We start from the raw sequence: 20,913 nt of genomic DNA on the forward strand, positions 1-20,913 counted from the left end.
GTTGTAAATTCAGCTTATAAGTTGGGTCGACAAACACTCGTCGATAAGCTGTTACGGGCTTATAAGCCATAAGTGGCTTATAAGTATATTTCCAAACAGGCCCATGGTATACTAGTTCAGAATCAGAATAGTTCCAAAGATCAGTACATAACAAGGTATACGGGTTATCGAAGAATCCATGTTAATCAAAACATTACGTAAGGAGGTTCATAAAGGTTCTCTTAGGTTTACGAGATCAAAAGATAATAAAGTAATAGAGGAAGGTAATAAATGTTCGGATCAATAGGATTATTATAAAGGATCAACAGGGATTGATAAGAAGTTGTTATAAAGAATAATCTCAGGGTTTCTCAGAAATCAATAACAAGCTTATCATCAACATTATAAGGAATCACTACTTTATCATGGCATTGATAATATCCTCTCTATAATAAAATCATAAGAGAAGGCAGAGTTACTTGCCTTAAATTGCTTTCCTGCTTAACGGGTATTGAGCTACTGCCACCTAAGATAGCCTTTCCTTTACTAGCCTGAATGCCTCCGTTATCCGAATCTACAATCCAAAACAGAACCCCTAATTAGCAATGTACTCAACACTCGACGTTTCTCATAACGTCTAACGATTACCCCATATCGCGATAATACTTAAAGTATATACTCAAGTATAATCACAAATACTCTCACATAGCACATAGTATACTATACCTTTATACTCAAAACTCTATACTTTAATTATAGTTGCAAATTGTATAGCTCGATATTGAAACAACTTATTCCTTTCTTTATAATCCCAAAATTCGAACCAAACCAAATAATACATCAAGTAATTTCCTAATAACTCAACATGCATCCACTTAATCTTACATGCGACTATCAAATATCAACATACAAGGTTAATTTTACAAATTAAACCTATCTTAAATCAATTTCTAACAAGTACAATCCTTGAAACCCTTTCCTTTTGAATAAAACCGAACAAAAAACATAATTTTGAAGCAAAATCTAACATGCATATATCCTATTGCACAATTTCTCTAAAACCGAATCAAAACACCAACTTATTCATATCCAACTACACGTATCAATTTCACATGCATTCGAATCCAACATTTAATTTCTAAATTAACCAATAATCAAATAAATCATCGATACACTTATAAAATTAGCATGCAATCACTAAAAATCGACTTGCATGCTCTAATTCATAAATCCCATCTAATTTCATCCCAAAACTAAGAGACAAACTCTAATCAATCAAGTTCATCACAAAAACCGAACCAAAAATCATATAAATCAAGAGTTACATTCGAATTTTTCAAATAACATGACATGCATCAATTAAAAACAAATAGTTTTGCAGGGATTATAGAACTCAGGCTTTGCATCACTGTTCACCACAACTCACCGGAGTTCATCGCCGGTAGCGGCGGTTTCCAGTGGTTCCCTCAATCTCGAGGGTTTCCATACGTGAAAACCACCGATTTCAATTAAAAACCAACACGATTTCATTCTTCTTCATCAAAACTGAATACACCATCAAATTTGAGCTTAAATCTCGAATACATCTTTAAGGGTTTCGAATTTCATCAACATGAAATCGACATGCAATACTAGAACAAGAATCTAGAAGTGAAAATAAACTCGGTCATGGTATTAGATTAAGAATCAAGCAAGAACCGAAAGAGCAAGGAGGATAGAGAGATTACTGAGAGTGAGAGAGAAAAGAGAGAGTTCGAGAATGAGAGAGATAGAGCCGGGTGGATGAGAATAAAGAAAAAGGGGGTGAGGAAGTATATATATATATATATATATATATATATATATATATATATATATAATCCAGGGGCAATTTGGTAAATAGCAAAAATCCACTTCCTTTTCTCCCATTTTTCTATTTATAAAATATGTGTAATATAATAATTTACCCACATTCTATTCAAAATTGAATAAACTTTTGATTATTATCCACTAAAACATAAAATTAGCTTTTCACTAATATTTTTAAATAAATTTTTGAACAAATAATTAATTTGTTAGAGATTTTATAAATAAATCCAAATAATAGAATTTAAACTCTATAAAATCATTTTAAAATCTCAATTCCTCAAAATAATGTCAACTATTATTTTAAAAAGTCCCTTGGACTATTTTGAAAGAAACAAAGCAAATTTCATACCTTGATCACATTTCTATAATTTTATAAAAATGTTTTACGATCAATAAAATCCTTATAAATTCTTTTAATGCATTTAAAAATATCATTAATCATAAATTCGAACACGCGCACCTCAAATATTATGCAGACACACAAGATCATCACATATATTTCACATTATCACTTTTAAATATTTTCATCCCTTTTAATACGGGATCCGTTCAACTTGACGGCCCAACGACATAGCTCAATCCCTTAGCTGACTCATCAAACGGGAACGAGTTTCTTTACGTTGCCAGTTACTATTATACAACAACGATAATTAACCACAAAATCATTTAACCTTTTATTTATTCATATAAATTTAAAATTATAATTTATTTACTCAATCATGTCGCGAAATTTCCCAGTCGTTGTAAATAGAAAAATGGGAGAAAGGGAAGTGGATTTTTGCTATTTACCAAATTGCCCCTGGATTATATATATATATATTTCCCCACCCCCTTTTTCTTTCTTCTCTTCCACCCGGCTCTATCTCTCTCATTCTCGGACTCTCTTTGTTCTCTCTCACTCTCGGTAATCTCTCTCTCCTCTTTGCTCTCTCGGTTCTTGCTTGATTCTTAATCTAATACCATGGTCGAGTTTCTTTTCACTTCTAGATTCTTGTTCTAGTATTGCAAGTCGATTTCGAGTTGATGAAATTCGAAACCCTTAAAGTTCTATTCGAGTTTTAAGCTCGAATTTGATGGTGTATTCAATTTTGATGAAAAAGCATGAAACTGTGTTGGTTTCTAATTGAAATCGGTGGTTTTCACGTATGGAAACCCTCGAGATTAAGGAACCACCGGAAACCGCCACCACCGGCGATGAACTCCGGTGAGCTGGTAGTGAACAGTGATGCAAAGCCTGAGTTCTATAATCCCTGCAAAATTATTTGTTTTTAATTAATGCATGTCATGTTATTTAAAAAATTCGAATGTAACTCTCAGTTTAAATGATTTTTGGTTCGGTTTTTGTGATGAACTTGATTGATTAGAGTTTGTCTCTTAGTTTTGGGATGAAATTAGATGGGATTTATGAATTAGAGCATGCATGTCGATTTTTAGTGATTACATGCTAATTTTATAAGTGTGTCGATGATTTATTTGATTATTGGTTAATTTAGAAATCAAATGTTGGATTCGAATGCATGTGAAATTGATATGTGTAGTTGGATACGAATAGGTTGGTGTTTTGATTTGGTATTAGAGAAATTTTGCAATAGGATATATGCATGTTAGATTTTGCTTCAAAATTGTGTTTTGGTTCGGTTTTATTCAAAAGGAAAGGGTTTCAAGGATTGTTCTTGTTAGAAATTGATTTAAGATAGGTTTAATTTGTAAAATTAACCTTATATGTTGATATTTGATAGTTGCATGTAAGATTAAGTTGATGCATGTTGAGTTATTAGGAAATTACTTGATGTATTATTTGGTTTGGTTCGAATTTTGGGATTAAAAAGAAAGGAATGAGTTGTTTCGATATCGAGCTATATAATTTGCAACTATAAATAAAGTATAGAGTTTTGAGTATAAAGGTATAGTATACTATTTGCTATGTGAGAGTATTTGTGATTATACTTAAGTATATACTTTAAGTGTTATCGCGATATGGGGTAATCGTTAGACGTTCAGAGAAATGTCGAGTGTTTAGTACATTGCTAATTAGGGGTTCTGTTTTGGATTGTAGATTCGGATAGTAAGGGCATTCAGGCTAGTAAAGGAAAGGCTATCTTAGGTGGCAGTAGCTCAATACCCGTTAAACAGGAAAGCAATTTAAGTCAAGTAATTCTGCTTTCTCTTATGATTTGATTATAGAGAGGATATTATCAATGCCATGATAAAGCAGTGATTCCTTATAATGTTGATGATAAGCCAGTTATTGATTTCCGAGAAACCCTGATATTATTCTTTGTAACAACTTCTTATCAATCCATGTTGATCCTTTATAATAACCCTATTGATCCTGACATTTATTACCTTACTCTATTACTTTATTATCTTTTGATCTCGTGAACGTAAGAGAACTTTTATGAACCTCCTTACGTAATGTTTTAATTAACCTGGATTCTTCGATAACCCGTATACCTTGTTATGTACTGATCTTTGGAACTATTCTGATTCTGAACTAGTATACCCTGTTTATCATTTGATCAAGATCCTTAGTATTGACCCCTGTTTACTTTCGATTTGTTCACTTTTCTTGAAATCTTGAATTGATCTTAAGAATGATTTTCGACTTAAATGAGTCCAAATGATTTCACATTCGTGGTAATATTAAAATGGACTTAGCCAACTTTTCCTACTTCCAACACAAAGATTTTTCAAACGAATTCCTGATGGATTGGATAAAGATGTAAGAGACTGGTGGGACTAGTCCAGTCACATAAGAGGCTAGCGGGGCTAGTCCAATATAAGGCTGAAATAATGCCACAGGTACCATAACGACCAGATGGAGGTCGGTACGGGCTGATCACCCGTATTATATTTTATAGATGGATATTTCAATCAAGGGTTCCTTTATGTTTTATAAAAGAATAAATAAATATAATACTTAAAGCAGTTTGCTTCTTTTAAATGAAATGAAATGATTTGTATCTTCGTTTAAGATGTGAAACTTGTGAGCCCTGTCAATTTAATTAGTTGTTGAATCTCGAAGCTTGAATAATTGCTTCTTTCAATTAAGAAACTCTTTCAGAGTCCTGCTATTGATTTGTGATGAATGTCGGCTTTCTCCCAATCTTGAGCCTTGAATCTTGAAAGCCGGAATTCTTTTCACAACCTTTACCTATCCAATAATAGAAAATTGTCACCTAGAGAATGATTGTAAAATGCCTCAGATATTGATATTGCATTATAGAACTGTCTATATAGTTATTTGCTAAGATTCTTTGCTCATATATTTGCTTTGATCTAACCATGACAGTTAAGTAAGAAGATGGTCAGACTTAGGCGCACCGCTCGCAAGAGCGTTTCTGGCGGTCCCTATCGGGTTGTAGGTTTCCAGATGCCAGAACAGGTAGTTGTTGTGTGTGTGAGCAAGCGTGTTAGTTGGAGGACTTGTATAAGCTTGTTCAGATATTTTGGGTTATATGTCGGTTCCATGTCGGAATCGAATAATTTGAATTTAAGTATATTTTGGGTTGTAATATATTTATTCTGGTTGGTAGTTGTAATTTTGTCTCATACTTAATCATGTTTAGATCCTGTTATTATTATCGGGGTTTATTATATCTGCTATTATTGTATTAATTTAATGGTATATGGGTCCTCATTTCTAACCCGAAGACTGAGGGCGTCACAGTATCTTTTCGAATCCGTACTTGTGGATTTTTTTATTCGTTCTTAGGAATTAACATGTTTGTTGATACTAATCTTCCGTTATGTGTCACGCCAATATATCTTGTAAGAAAAATATAAATAACCAAATGAATTCGAATTTTTGTTAAGAAAAATATTACAAGTTAAAATTAACGTGAATATTATCCACAATATAGTATAAAATACATTTGAGATAAATATACGATATTCACTCATTATCATACCATAGTATATCGGTCACTTACTCTGAATTTTGAGAATTCATATTTAAATATGATGATAAAATTTATTAATAATAGACTAATAATAATAATAATAATATATGTGCAATAATTGTAGATTTGTAATAATGGACAATAAAGAATCTGGCCCCTAAATTTCCCGAAGTTAATGGTGTTACCTAGTCCTACTACAGTACTCCACCACTAATCTTTCTTATATCCTCCTCTCTTTCTCTCTTGCTGTATGTATATCCATTTAATATTTGTAAGTATATTCATCAATACACACACATATAAAGCGCTACTTACTTCAAATTTGCCTGTAATCAGCTCTCATCTCCTTCCTAATCCCTGCAACATGGAAGGTATGCAATGTCACTACTTCTATTTTCAGCTTTTTTTTCTTGTGATTTGTAAATAAAATATTGCGATATGGTATATACAGATCCAGCTAGCAGCTCAGGTCTAGTATTTCACATTAAATTACAATTCGTAATTGTCATTAAATGTTATTGAAGTTGTCAGATTAGATTTGCTGAATGGGATTTGATTATTCACTTAGATGTTTGCTGAATTTTTTCAGAAATGAAGTAGATATACTCCATTTATAGCAAGAATTGATAGTAAAAGAAAGTTATAACTACATACTGATGCTCGATCTGCAAATAGAAAGAGCTTAAGTGAGCTCTAAGTCCAAATTAACTTATTTTGTATCTTTGTTGAATACTACGCTGAGTACGTGTTATTAAGTGTTATTAACTTATGAATTAAAACTAACTTATGATTTAAACTTTATTAAGAAGTACTAAGTAGAGATGGACCAATTCAGTTAGGGAAAGGTTAGTATTTGGTTAGACAAGAATTAATATTATTGTACATTATCATTTAAGGGTCTTGTTTCCCAGCACCCGGATGCCAGATAAGCCTTATCTAACACATTTTTCCAGAACCATTGGATCTTTATATCGAGGGCTCAGATTGAAGTCTTTTTCTTACCAATCCGCTATAATTTTCCGCGGATCGGAAGTCCTCCCTTCAGCGGAAATTTTCCACGGAAAGGAAAAGTTCCAATCCGCGGAAAATTATAGCGGATCGTTAAAAAAATGCTTCAATCCGGGCCCTTAAAATATAGATCCAACGCCCCTGGAGCGTGTTTTATATAAATGGTCCCTAACACGCGATTGTCACGGACCAGGACCCGTCAATTATTTTTAAATATATAATAAGGGAAATAAATTATTTTTAATCTATAATTAAAGTATCTTTTAAGTAGACAGTAAGCAGCCTGCCCTCGAAAACTAATGATTTGACACAATAAGAGGACCAGTAAGCTCGCTACTTTTGTAATTATTTCAATGCGAGGACAAAGAGCATTGGTATTTATGACGCAAATATAGTATTTTTATTAGCTTGTTGAGTACAAGCAGAACATATTTTCGTCAAATCGAGAGCTCTAGGCAGGTTAGCTAGTGGCTGGTCGTAATATGTCAACTAGGTCTGCATTCAATTCCGACAAGAAATCGGCATGATTATGCCGATACTTGCAACATTCCTGAGACCCTTAACTGTCAAACATGTCAATGAGAAAGTTGTGGAAAAAAAATTCACTTTTTTCATTGAGGATGCTCCTAAGCATGCCAAACAGATTCAAATATTGTCAATCTGAAGAAGACCGAAATAGGCATATGCAGGTTGACATAAGTATTCAACAACCAACCTTATATGTGAGGATTACATCACTTCATTTTACTCAAAGTTACAAATCCTAACAATATACAAGTTGCACCACTGAAGATCGTAATAAAGAAATTGCCAATCATTATTTCAATAAATAACTCAGGTAGATGTGTTTTTCATAATTTTTGTTTTTATTAGTGAAACTCAAGTGAGCATATCTTGATGTAAGTCTATTTCCGTCAAAGCTTATACGCTTTGTGGAAACGAGCCAATACACCTGTATTCTGAACTACCGTTATATCCTACTTTGCAATCAGGTGAGCTACTGTATTATATGTTCGCTAATATGCGAAATATCATATAACTCAAATTAAAAGCTATTTTTTCTTAAGTTTTCATATATCAGATGATCAGAGGAGAAACCTACACACTTATTTTTTGTTGCTCGCATGACAAAACAATCACAACAAGACCAGCTTTAAAACCATGCATAAGATGGGCATCTGTTTTTTTTACGGACCCAGAGGGAGGGCATAACCAAGAGGCATTTGATGTCGTAGGGTAGCATCACCACTGGGGATGGCAAAGACCTTCTAGTAACTGCAATAGTCCTCCCCGTATATTAAAAAAAACCTGTTAATACATACATATGTCTGCGAGTTGATATCTGGCACGGAAAAAAATAGATCTGTTTGTTGTTATCGTAGGACTGTGTTTGTTGGCCACATTAACTTCACATATACGTTATTATTGTAAAATTTGTTCCAATAACAGCTAAATCATTGGGGTGGTTGTCCTCGTATAATGTTTATGCTATTTCTTTAATAATGGATGGCTTCGCAAGTTGCAACTATTATATTTTTTTCTGATTTACATGAAACTATATTAAACCGGATAATACTCAAATAATATGAATCTTCTGTCTGCAGAATATTTATTATTCTTCTTTGATAATATTTAGTGAATTTTTGTCTCGAAGTGCTGACCATTTGTAACATATTGCTTACTGTTATTAATTGCAATTTCTACCAGGGTACGGCACATGTTGTGCTTGAGAAGGATTAGCATGGTTGATGAGAAGGTCTCATACTAAAGAAGGTTAGTCGAACTGAATGTCCACGCTATTTTCAGTTATAAGAAGAGGCCTGAAAGAAATAATCAAGAAAGATGTCTGTTAAGAATTAATTAAGACAGTAAAGGGTGATATCGATATGTAGTCTTCTCCCTCTATGTAAAATGGTGCAAATCTCTTCACCTGCTTATTCTAATTCCCGGACTACCATATGCAAGGGTCTATAGGGTTGACAGTAGGGAAATCACATTAGCAGCCTCTGGTTGGTAGAGCCACACTATTGTAAACCTGATTGATAACTGACAGTTTTTTATATTTAAAACTGGGATTTGTTGATGTATAAAATACCAGATAAACCTTTTTTTATGAGAAGCCTTATTCGATTCTTCTTTTGAATGTAATCTCACTTTTTAACATTATGAGCGTATTTTATCATGATTGATAACTCGTGCAGCTACTCCGACTAAGTCATAGCCCTTGTCTGTCGGTTTTGGTGGGGGAATGGGGTTCCTGCAAAACAATGTCTGTCTGGTGATGGTGGCCGTCGGACACCTCCAACAAGATAACCAGTAATGGTTAAGATAAGTAGCTCAGAAAAGAAAAAGTGCAGCAGAATATATGGATTATAGGTGCCCCACGACCACCACCACATGCTAGCATTGTCTTTTAGAACCCCTTTCAACCAGCAAAGCCACTGGAGAAGATTTGTAGGAGTAACTGCAGGAGTTGTCAGTGGTCATCAAAATAATGTACGATATCCGTACAACTCGTATTATATCGAGTGTCAGGTTCATTTGTATGTGCTAGATATTTTTACTTGGTTCCAATGCTGATTGTCAGCAACCCTTGTTAAACTGGTGACGATCTGGCTGCCTAGCTTAATAATTAATTTTAAATGTCGACTAGTTTGTCTTTGGGTGTTGCTCTAACTATATATATTTGTGGTCTGGTTGGCCTCTATCATTATTCCTATTGAAAGTGCAAATAAAGAATTGAAGAAAAGGAGATTACATCTGCCTTTTGCAATCTTAACCCTGCTCGTGATATTTTGCAGGCCAGCTTAAGAAGAGAATCAGTACAGGGAATTGCGATGTTACTTGTCTTCCTCAACAGACTCTCCTTCAAAGCATGGGCATGAGATCTCACCGCCTTATCTTCAGACTAGCTGTACCTAAATTTGTTTGCGTAGTACTTTTAGTACTCGTCCCAGCTAGTTTTATTGGAATTTTAATCAATGGTCAGAAGATCTCCTATCTATTTCGCCCACTTTGGGATAAGCCCCCTCGCTCGTTTGAGCATCTACCACATTATTATGCAGAAAATGTTTCAATGGGCAGCCTTTGTCGTCTTCATGGCTGGAACCTTCGTTCTGAACCACGTCGTGTTTTTGATGCCATCATATTCAGCAATGAACTGGATATTCTTGAACTGCGTTGGCGTGAACTGCATCCCTATATTACTAAATTTGTTATCTTAGAAGCCAACACCACCTTCACTGGAATCCCTAAGCCTCTATTCTTTGGTTCAAACCGTGATCGATTTTCATTTGCCGAGGATAAAATTGTCCATGGTGTGTATCCTGGGCGGACTGGGTCACGTGAAAACCCATTTGCAAGGGAGTCAGAACAACGTAGAGCTATGAACGGTTTAATTAGATACGCAGGCATCTCCTACGATGATCTACTCATTATGTCAGATGCTGACGAGATTCCAAGCCCCCACACTGTGAAGCTGCTACAGTGGTGTGATGGGATACCTGATGTATTGCATCTTGAGTTGAGAAACTACATGTATTCTTTCGAGTTTCCTGTTGATTATAATAGCTGGCGTGCAACGGTCCATGTATATGGACCATGGACGCTATATCAACATGCCAGGCAGACTGATGTAATCTTCTCTGACGCTGGCTGGCATTGTAGCTTTTGCTTTAAAAGGTTGGAAGAGTTTGTATTCAAAATGACTGCTTACAGTCATGCTGACCGGGTAAAAAAGAAGGACTTTCTTAATCATTCTAGAATTCAGAAACTAATCTGCCAAGGAGATGATCTTTTTGATATGCTTCCCGAGGAGTATAGTTTTAAGGAATTGATTAAGAAGATGGGATCAATCCCACGTTCAGCTTCAGCAGTACATCTTCCAGCCTATCTGATAGCAAATGCAGAGAAGTTTAAATTCCTTCTACCTGGAGGCTGTTTACGCCCGACATAGTGAAGCTCTAAGATATCTGTATAAATACTTAAAGATAGATACTCAAGTATATTTTTCTCCTAGAAGTTCACACGCAAAGACAGATTCCAGGGTTGCCATTTGTTGTGCTCCCTTCCCACTGTGTAGGAGCTTTTAAGAATGAAAATAGACACAGCAATTTTTGTAAAGTTTACTCAGATAGAAACACAAAGTATTTGTCTTAATTTAGCCAAAAAATTAGTATAATTTTATGCTTGCTTTGTTCTCTGCCTGTTGGTCTGGTGGTATTAGCGGTGGACTTTGACACTTATGTTGGCACGTGGTGCATATACAAGAGATCACTTTAGAATCTTTTTAATGCAGGCTTGAATTATTCTTAATCAACCTGTCATACAAGAAATGTTAAAGCCCTCTACTGCTGAATTTTAATTTGAGTTACGATACTAAACTGCACTACTTCATTCACCTGCAGAAGCTTCAGTTGAAATAACTGAGGCCTACAACGATGTATAACATTGCGGCCTACAAGTATATATGTCATTATAGTGTACTGATTTAGCTTAGAACCATCCATTTCTGATTGCTGAATTAACCCTTGTTTTAAGTTTTCTGACTGACATGTGCTTGAACTTCTGGCTATGAAGGAGAAAGAATGAGTGATCTTGCCTGAAGCTTTAGAATGAGCTATTTCCCTTGTAAGGGCATCTCTACATGGATTCAGTTTTGTGGACTATTTGACGGAATACTTTTTGTCTGCTCGAGTTAAATATTCGTGTTATATAAATCATGAGCTTTGATGGAGACCCCCGCCAAAGTTTGGAAGAGCAACACCATGGTAATCTTGGATCATAAACTTGAGTACATTAAATTCTTCTTCTGCCTAAGCGCGACAATTAGCATCGATCATCACATACTTTGTACATTTAGTAAAGCTGCTCTTGCTGCTCGCTGTAGCTAATCTTATATGCATCATGTACACTGTATACAACCACATTGTTCACCCAAATCAGAAAATTGTTCAGTTTAAATAAAACCCATAGCTACAACCACCATATTTAGCTATTCTTTAACGTGCAACAGCAATATATATTATTAACTATCTACAAGTTCGAAGCTTTTCAGAGTGATACATTATAAAATTTGTTATAAGATTCTAATATGTATTTTTCTGGTTCTTGCAACTTTTTAAAGCTTATTCCTTCAAAAACATGACCTGCTTGCTGCTAAAATAAAGTTGCAGTACATTATCTAATAAAATTACTAGCCAGTAAATGATTCACTTGTGTCCGCAAATAAAATATTTATATTCTAGTAATGTTATTGCCACAAAGGACTGACACAACCAAGCATCCAACTTTGGAGCAACAAGATCTCGCAGAGTATGAAAATTCATAAGGTACTAGCATAGAAGACATCAAGACAACATTCATTGGAAATTCTTTTGAAAATATAAAACGACAGGAATAGATGAAACTATCATTTGAGGAGCGCCTTGATGATAGACTTCACATTCAGCTTCTTCAAGTCGGTATAGGACTGTCCACATCCAACAAACATAACAGGCGACCCGGATATATAAACCATTGACAATGCAGCACCAACCTGCATCACAAACATCAAACCCAGGTCTAAAGTTAATAAGCATTCCCTTAAACAAATTCATTTGCATTAATAAATTAAGGGTTATATTTACTTTATCATCTATGGTATCAAACTTCGTGAGCAAGATTCCATCTATCAGTCTGGGATTAGGAGATGGCGAAAGATCAGCTAGTTTCTGCAGCCAATTAACAAAAGAGTTATAAAACTGTAATCAAACATGTTGCCAGAGAAATGTCTTGGGTGTTAGTATGACATATTGTAGGAAAAGAAAGCAGAAGTCCTAATTCTAATGTTTAAAACTTTTAATAAATCACAAAAATTTTAATTTAGCAAATTAATCAGACAAAAATGCTAGCTTTGAATCAACAAACCTGGTTGAACTTTGATAGCTGATCCACAGCATCATTCCCAACAAGTGCCTCACCAACAAAAAGGACCAGATCTGGGCTATTTACATAGACCAGTTTTGACAAAGCTCGCATCAACGGTTCATTGTCCTGTATATATGTGATATCATGAGGATCAACAAATAAACTATAAATTTAACTTAAGATGATGGTATTTGCAATCTCTCCCTACAAGATACAGTGTTAAGTGCAGAGTGTAAACCATTTCTGTTTTCAGACATTTCCTACAGTCAAAGCAATTAATAATACGCGCAAACTCATTGCCAAATGTTTAACAATATCTACTGTATACCTGCATTCTCCCAGCTGTATCAACAAGAACGACATCAGAACCGTTTCGACTGGCCTCCTGAATTGCTTCTTTCGCTACAATTGCAGGATCTTTTTCATACCCTTTCTCAAATATAGGGATCTGATATCAAAAAATTAGCAAAAGACATTGGATGGTAAAACTTGCACAACAGTTGCTAACATATGATGTTTATAATAGAGGCTGTAAAAAAGAAGCTCAATATGACCAAAGGGCTCTTGCTCTAGCGGTATTTCTCTCACTCCCTCTAGGTAAGTTGAGGGTTCATGCCTTGTCAAAGGCAAAGTGAGAGTGGTGTGTGTGTGTTCAAACTATAACATAAAAGAGAAAGTAAGAAACTCATTTACAAACTAAGTATACCTGGAGCCTACGAGCATGGGTGCGTAGCTGCTCAACAGCTCCAGAACGAAATGTATCGCATGCAGCCATCATAACATTGATGTTATGCTGCTGAAGCCAATAAGCAACCTGTCAAAAGGGAGCCACAAGGTCAGATACATTTCTAAGCTTTATGCAGAATAGCTTCTAAATCAAATGACTATCACCTTGGCAAGATTTGTAGATTTTCCCACTCCATTAACTCCAACAAAGACAACAACATATGGCTTGCTTTGCTCCTTGGCAGCATGGACATCCCTTAAGATGTCAATGGAACGCCTAGGAGTTAAAATGCGAACAAGGGCCTCTTCCATTGCTGCCTGTACTGTCGATGATATCCTTGTAAATGATCCTAGTTTTTTACCCTCAAGGCTTGCTGCTACTGATTCACATAGCTTCTCGGCTATCTCCTCAGCCTATGGCACCGCATCATTTAAAACAAAATTAATATATATATATTATAGAACAGAATAAAATATCCAAGGAAGTTAAAGGAAGGATTACAAACTAACACGAAAGCTGAACATCAAAAAGTAGAGGGCACAGTGAAAAACATACCACATTCTTGGTCATAAGTTTGTCCTTCAAAGCTTTCAGTGCTGGTTCTAGGTCCGCCTTCTCCAAATTTGCTTTCCCCGCAATACTGAAGACAAAGATTAATTAACTGATGCAGGCATCCAAAGAATATAATTATTTTAGAAATAAAAAATGAATATTAGAGGAGTGCAATCATGTATCATAACCTTAAGTCACTGACAAGTAGAATTTGATTTGAAATATATATAAGCTTATCACGCCATTGGGGTTGGTAAATAAAGAAACACATATAAATTAAAAAAAATTATATGCCCCAACGTTATATAAACATTTTAAAAATATGATTCCCATCACACAATCCACTAAGTCCTAATTTTAAATGTTCATTCGATGTTAGAAGGATGCATGTATGTAAGAAAATGAAAGAAAAATAAAAGCAATCAAGGAATGAGGAAATTTGCTTACCTCTGGAACATTGAAGAGAACCAACCCTTCTTTTTTGTATCTGGCTTTTTATCCATCTTGCCATCCTCGTTGTCCTCATCCTCACTATCATCAGAATCGCTGTCGCTGCTAAGTATCTCCTCTTTGTCCATCATACTCTCACCTTCATTGGCTGCTACAACCACAATATTTTCATCTCCATTCACTGGATCTGTAAAATCCAACTTGGACTCCACCGGTGCCTCGTCCCAGACTCTATTCTTTTTTGTTATCTTTTTCTTTGGTTCCACTTTGGGAACCTTGTTAACAACAGCATTAGTTTTCTTTGAACCTTGAGCTCTTAATTTTTGTAGCTTATTTACATCAAAAGCCCCATTATTGGAACTCTCATTTTCTTTACCATTGGTACTACCCTTTGCAGTGGATTTCCCGTAGCCATCACGGTTACCATTAGCAAGACCATTACCATTTTCTGATTTACGACCTTTTGATTTTTCACCATCTCCACCATCACTTCCCGAATCACTGCTGCTTTTTTTATTATCACCTCCTGTAAGACCTATCTTCTGCACTTTTCCTTGCTTCTTACTTAGATTGTTGTTACTCACTGGTTTCGCCACTTGATTTGATTTCTTCATATCTTCTACACGAGCTTCCGCCTCCTTCCTGAGCTGCCTGAATTTCTCATCAAAATCATTATACACCATCTTTTTAGAATCATAAATCTCCGAGAACTCTCGCTTAACCATAGCTAATAGATCATCCACGTACAAAAGATGGAAAATCTTCTGATACACCGCAACAAAGACAAGGTTGAGTTCGTTATGGAATGTCCACTTAAGAGTGTATGCAGCACCAGGTGCATCATAGTTGTACGATGCAGCACCGGATCTTTCCTCTAGTAGGCAGGACCTGATCAATGTGTCAATGGGTGATCCTTTGAGCGCATTTCCGAGCTCATTACAAGTCCAGAGAATCAGTCCTCCTCTAGTGAAAATTAGTAACTGCTCTAACATGGCTAAAAACTAGATCCCTACCTGCAACAAAACACCACATAAACCAATAAGGACTGATACTATAAACCCTTGAAACAGCTATGCAATTTGTTTACATTTCCAAATAAACAGTGTAGGCAATGATTACATCAATAAACCTTGTTCATAGACCAAACATATCAGTCTCAAATTAAAATGAATTTGTTTTGATCGATAATTACAACTAATAATACAAAATCCCGATAAATCCGACATCGCCTACCAGATAACGAAACTCCCTAACTCATAATCAACCTAGAATTACAATACTGGCATGATAATACAGAAGCTTGATAGTTCAGATACCGCCTAACAGATTCCGAAACTATCTGATTAGGAACTAATCTACAAATACAATCATCACAGATGATATCCTCAGATATGAATTACAAATCCGATCTCAAACAAAATGAAAATTGAAAAAATGAATCTAATCATAACAACAAAACACAAATTTAATACAAACAAACATATATGTTCTAATAAACAAACCTATAAAATGAAAGACGATATAATCAAACAATCGTATCAGCAGATTATACAATTACATAAATCGACATATATATCAATCAATTACAAAAATAAAACAGGTATTAGATCTGAATCGCAAAGCATCGACACCAGAAATTCGAGAAACGGTCTAAATAAACTGAAAATTGATGCAATCGCATTAAAAAAAATTACCTGTTTATTTTGATTTTGTTGGAGTTGAGAATATGTGTATAATTATTAGTATGTGTTTGTATATATATATAAGAGACGCGAGAGGACAAAACAGAAAAAAGGAATGAAAGGGGAAAGTGAACACGGAAACCAGATTTTACTGGTGTCAAAATATGCGTGTTGTTGGTCAACGAAAGATGACCAAATTTATTCAACTTGATAATATTTTTATTTTGCGATATCATTATATTTAGTCACTGTTATAGAAATCGGCCGATTTTTTAAAAATCGCCGATAAATTGCTCAAAAATCGGTCAAAAATATTTATCCGATTTGACCAATTTCCGATAAATCGCCGATTAATCATCCGATTTTTCAAAAATCGTCCGATAAATCGTAAATCGGTATCTCAACCGAATAGTTCCGATTTCCGAAATCTGTAACACTGTATTTAGTTCAAAAATCTATTTTCTTAATTCATAAAATCTGCAATTAGTCACATCATATTTATTAAAATATTTATTATTTTGGAATTTTTATTGATATATAATTTGGTAAAAAAAATAGATGCCTAGTTTGTATTTTTGAAAATTTGTTAACAATTGTCTCCGAAGCTAATTGAAACTAGTCGAAAAAATGATAACAAGAATTTGACGAAATTAATGAAGTTATTTCAAAATTAAATAAAATCAGTTTTAATTTATGATGTAAAAAAATGAATAACGAAGAACATATTTATTTATATTATCCGTAATAATCGGAATGTGTTATAATTAAATTCTTCACTTCATTTTGTTTATTAATTAATTTGGGTTATCTCTTCAATCATGATCGTTAAATTTTTTTAATATTGTTATAATCAATTGTTAAAAAAAATATCACCAAGTTTTCAAGTTCTAATTACATCAATCATAAATATAAATTTTCAAGTTGCAATTACGTAAATAACAAATATTTATATCATTAAACTACAAACTAGTCACACTATTGCCCCGCTTCGCTAAGCATAAAAATGGAATAAAATAATAACGTCCAAATAAGGTTATATTATCATTTGATCATCTATATATCTATATAAATTAGAATCCCGGGAGTCCTACATGGCGCTGTCAAAAATATCTATTTTGCTTTTGTTGTTTTCTCAAGCCTTCGCCGTTTTATTCATCAAGATTTATCATACCCGTCCGTATGGTGTCATTTCTGCTTCCGTTACTGGGAACATCAACGGGCAATCATTTATATTAACTTAGTCTTTTTATCTTCTTTCTTCCAATTCCGTACCATACGTGTACATAATTATTTAGCCCACAGTTTTCTTTCTACCAACGACGGTATATACATCTATATCTATATATTTATACATATTGATCCTGACCTCTTTGGACTCGATTACTCTATATTATACGGTAATGTTAGGGAGTACGGCTGAGTTGCATCATTGGTGTCCAGTTCCAATTAAGATTTCATCGAATTTCGTAGTTGTGTTTTTGGTAAGTTCATATTTCTTGCATCTATTTTTCACACACCTGATGTATGAGGTCTCAAGTGCACCTCACATGTTCGATAAAAGTTCAGAAAATAAAATATAATTTCTTATGTTTTGATATGGATAGGTGCTTATTATTTCTTCCCGGCATTGACAGAGTAACATATGGTTCTAAACTACATTCTAAGTTTTACTTACTTTTATATTTCTAATTGGGCCAACAGTGGCACCGATTTCTTTTGGATGCTCATATTATTTGTTTTACAAATGCTAAAAGATTCAATTTATTTGTTCAAATTTTTCAATTAAATTTCTAGAAGTTAGTGATGTAAAAGCTTCAAATTCTTTAACCAATGATCAGTTTGACTATTCAATTATTTGTTCAGGTTTTTCAATGATATCTAGGAGTCAGTGATGCAGAAGCTTCAAAGTCTTTAACCACAAATTATTTTGGAGTTTAAGAAACTTCGACTATCATGGCCTTTTTCGAGAAGAGTATTAAATTTGTGTAGTTCTCTTTAGATAAAATTGGTAGGAGATTTTCTTGTTATAAGGCTAATATCTCTTTAATGGCAGTTTGTTTTTGGTAATGTGGATTGATGATGGTCAGAGTCTCTACTTATTTGCATCACCGTGGCTATGACAAGAAGGTTTCATGGTATCACAACGAGGCACTACAATTTGGTTTAGAATTTTTGTACGCTCTACCGTTTTTTACTTTTTTTTAAAAAAATAGTACTTCCCCTGATGTAAAAGGATTGTAAGATGCTAGCTAAAAGATTTGCAGGAATATAGTTATTTAAAAGGATGATTAACTACAATTGATCGTGATTGTATATAGATTAACAATATCAAGTGTGCTGGAGATATAACACTTCATTCAGCACGCCGGTATAACACTTCATTCAGCACTGCATCTCTTTTCTTATAGTTTTTCATATATAGATGTGTAAGCCATAAATCCATATAATTTTCTTTTAATTTGACAATCAATATATTGAAAATTGATTATAATTTGTTGTACTTGATCAATTCATATGATTTTAAAGAGTTTATATGAATTTTTCTGGCTATGTTGTCGACTAGAATGCTATGTGTGTAATGGTTAGGCAATAAGGATGTAATGCATCCCACATAGAACATGCATAAGTATAAAATGTCAATAGCTAAATTTTTATTCTCTTTTTCATGTATTTTTTTGATTTAGTATCATTCTTGAGTGTATTTTTCGTGCTTCCGGGAGTTTAAAAGTATAAGAGGATTCACCAAAATTCTGAATCTTCCTAAGAATCAGTGGGTTGATTGAGTGATTGTCACTCTCAATCCTATTCTAAAATTTAATTACACTGCTAAAAAAATAAAGCCTCATACCAAGTGCTTTAGAAATGTACAATGTGCTAATATATGGTCTTCAAAGATGTGGCCAAGTTGGCGAGAAAGAAACTTACATGAAGAAAAAGAAGAGGCTCTAGCCTGATACAAAATTTTAACATTGACTTCCTGAATAAGAAATAGTATGCACCATTCTCTTTGCTAGGATTTGCTACCATACTCCTACGGGATTTAAATAGACATTGTAGATTGCCTAAGTGCGACAATACATGATAAGAATATATGACAGGTCATCACGAACAAGTTTCATTTCATAATGAGAGTAAGAGCCCACCCGAATGACCAAAAAGAAAATGGATTGTTAAAAAAGGTAGCAAAAGTCCATTATTGACAAGAAAGCTGAGGCCATGCATGGTTCGAACTTGGAAGACAACTCTGATGAAAATGATTTGTCATTTAAGCATATGATTTCATATTTTAATGTAAAAAATGTGTAATTAGTATCAATTTTCTTTATTATTTCGAAGAAAAGTTCTTTGCTTTTGATCATCAGGGGGAACTAATGTTGTATATGCTATAGATCTCGAAGTCGGCCAAGCTTGATTGAACAACCTGGACCAGGATAACTCAAACTGTGTATTTTATCTTGATGGAGGTATTCTTTTTTAGTATGTAGATTAATTTTTTGTCCTAAATTTAAACATGAAAAAATTAGTTACATCTTTTTCTGTCACAACTCATTATTTATAATAGTTTTTCTTATTGATATCTTTTTTCTTACCGTAAAGAAACAGAGGTTGGATAAATTGCTAGGATAAGATGGTGATGGTTTTGGTAAATAATCTATCACTATTGTTGTTTTACAATTATTTATATTCATTATTTTGTTCATATCAGCAAAGAAAGGAATATAATATGTAGAATGTGTGAAATATTTCGTATCCAAACACCTTTAAATTGTCTTCCTAAATCTAATAATAGTAATGTGGTATTTCTTCTTACCAGTGCTACTTTTGTTATTTTAGTTTATCCGATAATTGTATGCCCACGAAATTCACTGATGCATTGTTTAGATCTTCTAGAAAATTATTTAGCTAAATACTTCTTTTCATTGCTAATAAGCCATGCGGATAATATAATAGAAGTATTCAGCTAAATACTTTCTTTTGTTGCTAATAATTTATACATATATTTTAATTATAGATAGGAGGAACTGTGATTTAGTTATTAACGTTAAAGCACACAAAATCAAGGACCTTGCATGTTTCAACTCTTGCTTATCTTATAAAGTGTCTTTAACGATCAAGTTACAACTTTGATTAGGTACTGGGAGAAGACAAGTAAGAACCTGGAACCAGATTTCGAGTTATTATATATGTATATAAGTTTTGGGTTTGAATAAATTTTTATTGCACCTCTTTTTTATAAGGAGTCGTTAAAGATATTGTATTTGCAAGTTGTTCCCGTGAACTGGTAGTGGTGGTTCCCGAGCCAAATTGGTGGTTTGAGTAATTTAATTACAAGTCATGATGGTTAAACTTAATTACATTACCTTATAATGATTCATGTTCCAGCTTAAAGTTTATCTAATATATGCATCATGTTCCTTTTGATATTTTTGATGTTTTAGGTTATTTGTTGCTAATTAACCAAAAAAATGAGGATATGACACATGAGCAAAAGGAAGAAGTGATCAACTTGTGACTGCTGAGGAATGAGTATGTGGAGGTCCTGTGATTTAGGAAAATAGAGAATTTCCAGAGCAAGTTCGCAAAGGTTAATATGTACATATTATGTGGTATTAATTTCAAGACAGAAAACATGAACACAAATTTTTTCAATCGGGCCTACCAATGACATTGTTCAGTTGTATGGTCACCATATATACGCTTATTTTAATTATATTTTTTGATAATTGTCTTACCACAATCCACTATTTTAAATATAATTTGATCATTACAATTCATCATTTTCATAGAACTGATAGTATGATTCAAGCAGCGGCAAGCAATTGTTGGTTATGCGTCTTTTCTATAGTTGAAGTGAATA

The 20,913-nt window shown here is 33.9% G+C and overlaps 2 protein-coding genes across 2 annotated transcripts; one reads left to right on the forward strand and one right to left on the reverse strand.

The window, feature by feature from the left end:
• Window positions 1-5,897: 5,897 nt before the first annotated feature.
• Window positions 5,898-10,864, forward strand: LOC141690122 (uncharacterized). The gene is made up of 3 exons (XM_074494771.1): window positions 5,898-6,100; window positions 8,445-8,510; window positions 9,539-10,864. The coding sequence occupies exons 2-3, from the start codon at window positions 8,486-8,488 to the stop codon at window positions 10,690-10,692; spliced, it is 1,179 nt and encodes a 392-aa protein (XP_074350872.1). The 5' UTR covers window positions 5,898-6,100; window positions 8,445-8,485; the 3' UTR covers window positions 10,693-10,864.
• Window positions 10,865-11,951: 1,087 nt separating this feature from the next.
• LOC141690120 (uncharacterized) lies at window positions 11,952-16,211 on the reverse strand. Its single transcript, XM_074494770.1, has 9 exons — window positions 16,068-16,211; window positions 14,371-15,386; window positions 13,927-14,011; window positions 13,536-13,784; window positions 13,351-13,458; window positions 12,973-13,092; window positions 12,645-12,770; window positions 12,365-12,448; window positions 11,952-12,273 (listed from the first exon to the last, which is right to left on the reverse strand). The coding sequence occupies exons 2-9, from the start codon at window positions 15,363-15,365 to the stop codon at window positions 12,148-12,150; spliced, it is 1,893 nt and encodes a 630-aa protein (XP_074350871.1). The 5' UTR covers window positions 15,366-15,386; window positions 16,068-16,211; the 3' UTR covers window positions 11,952-12,147.
• Between the last annotated feature and the right edge of the window lie 4,702 nt (window positions 16,212-20,913).

Source organism: Apium graveolens, chromosome 10 (genome assembly GCF_009905375.1).
Source record: "Apium graveolens cultivar Ventura chromosome 10, ASM990537v1, whole genome shotgun sequence".
NCBI lineage: Eukaryota > Viridiplantae > Streptophyta > Magnoliopsida > Apiales > Apiaceae > Apium > Apium graveolens.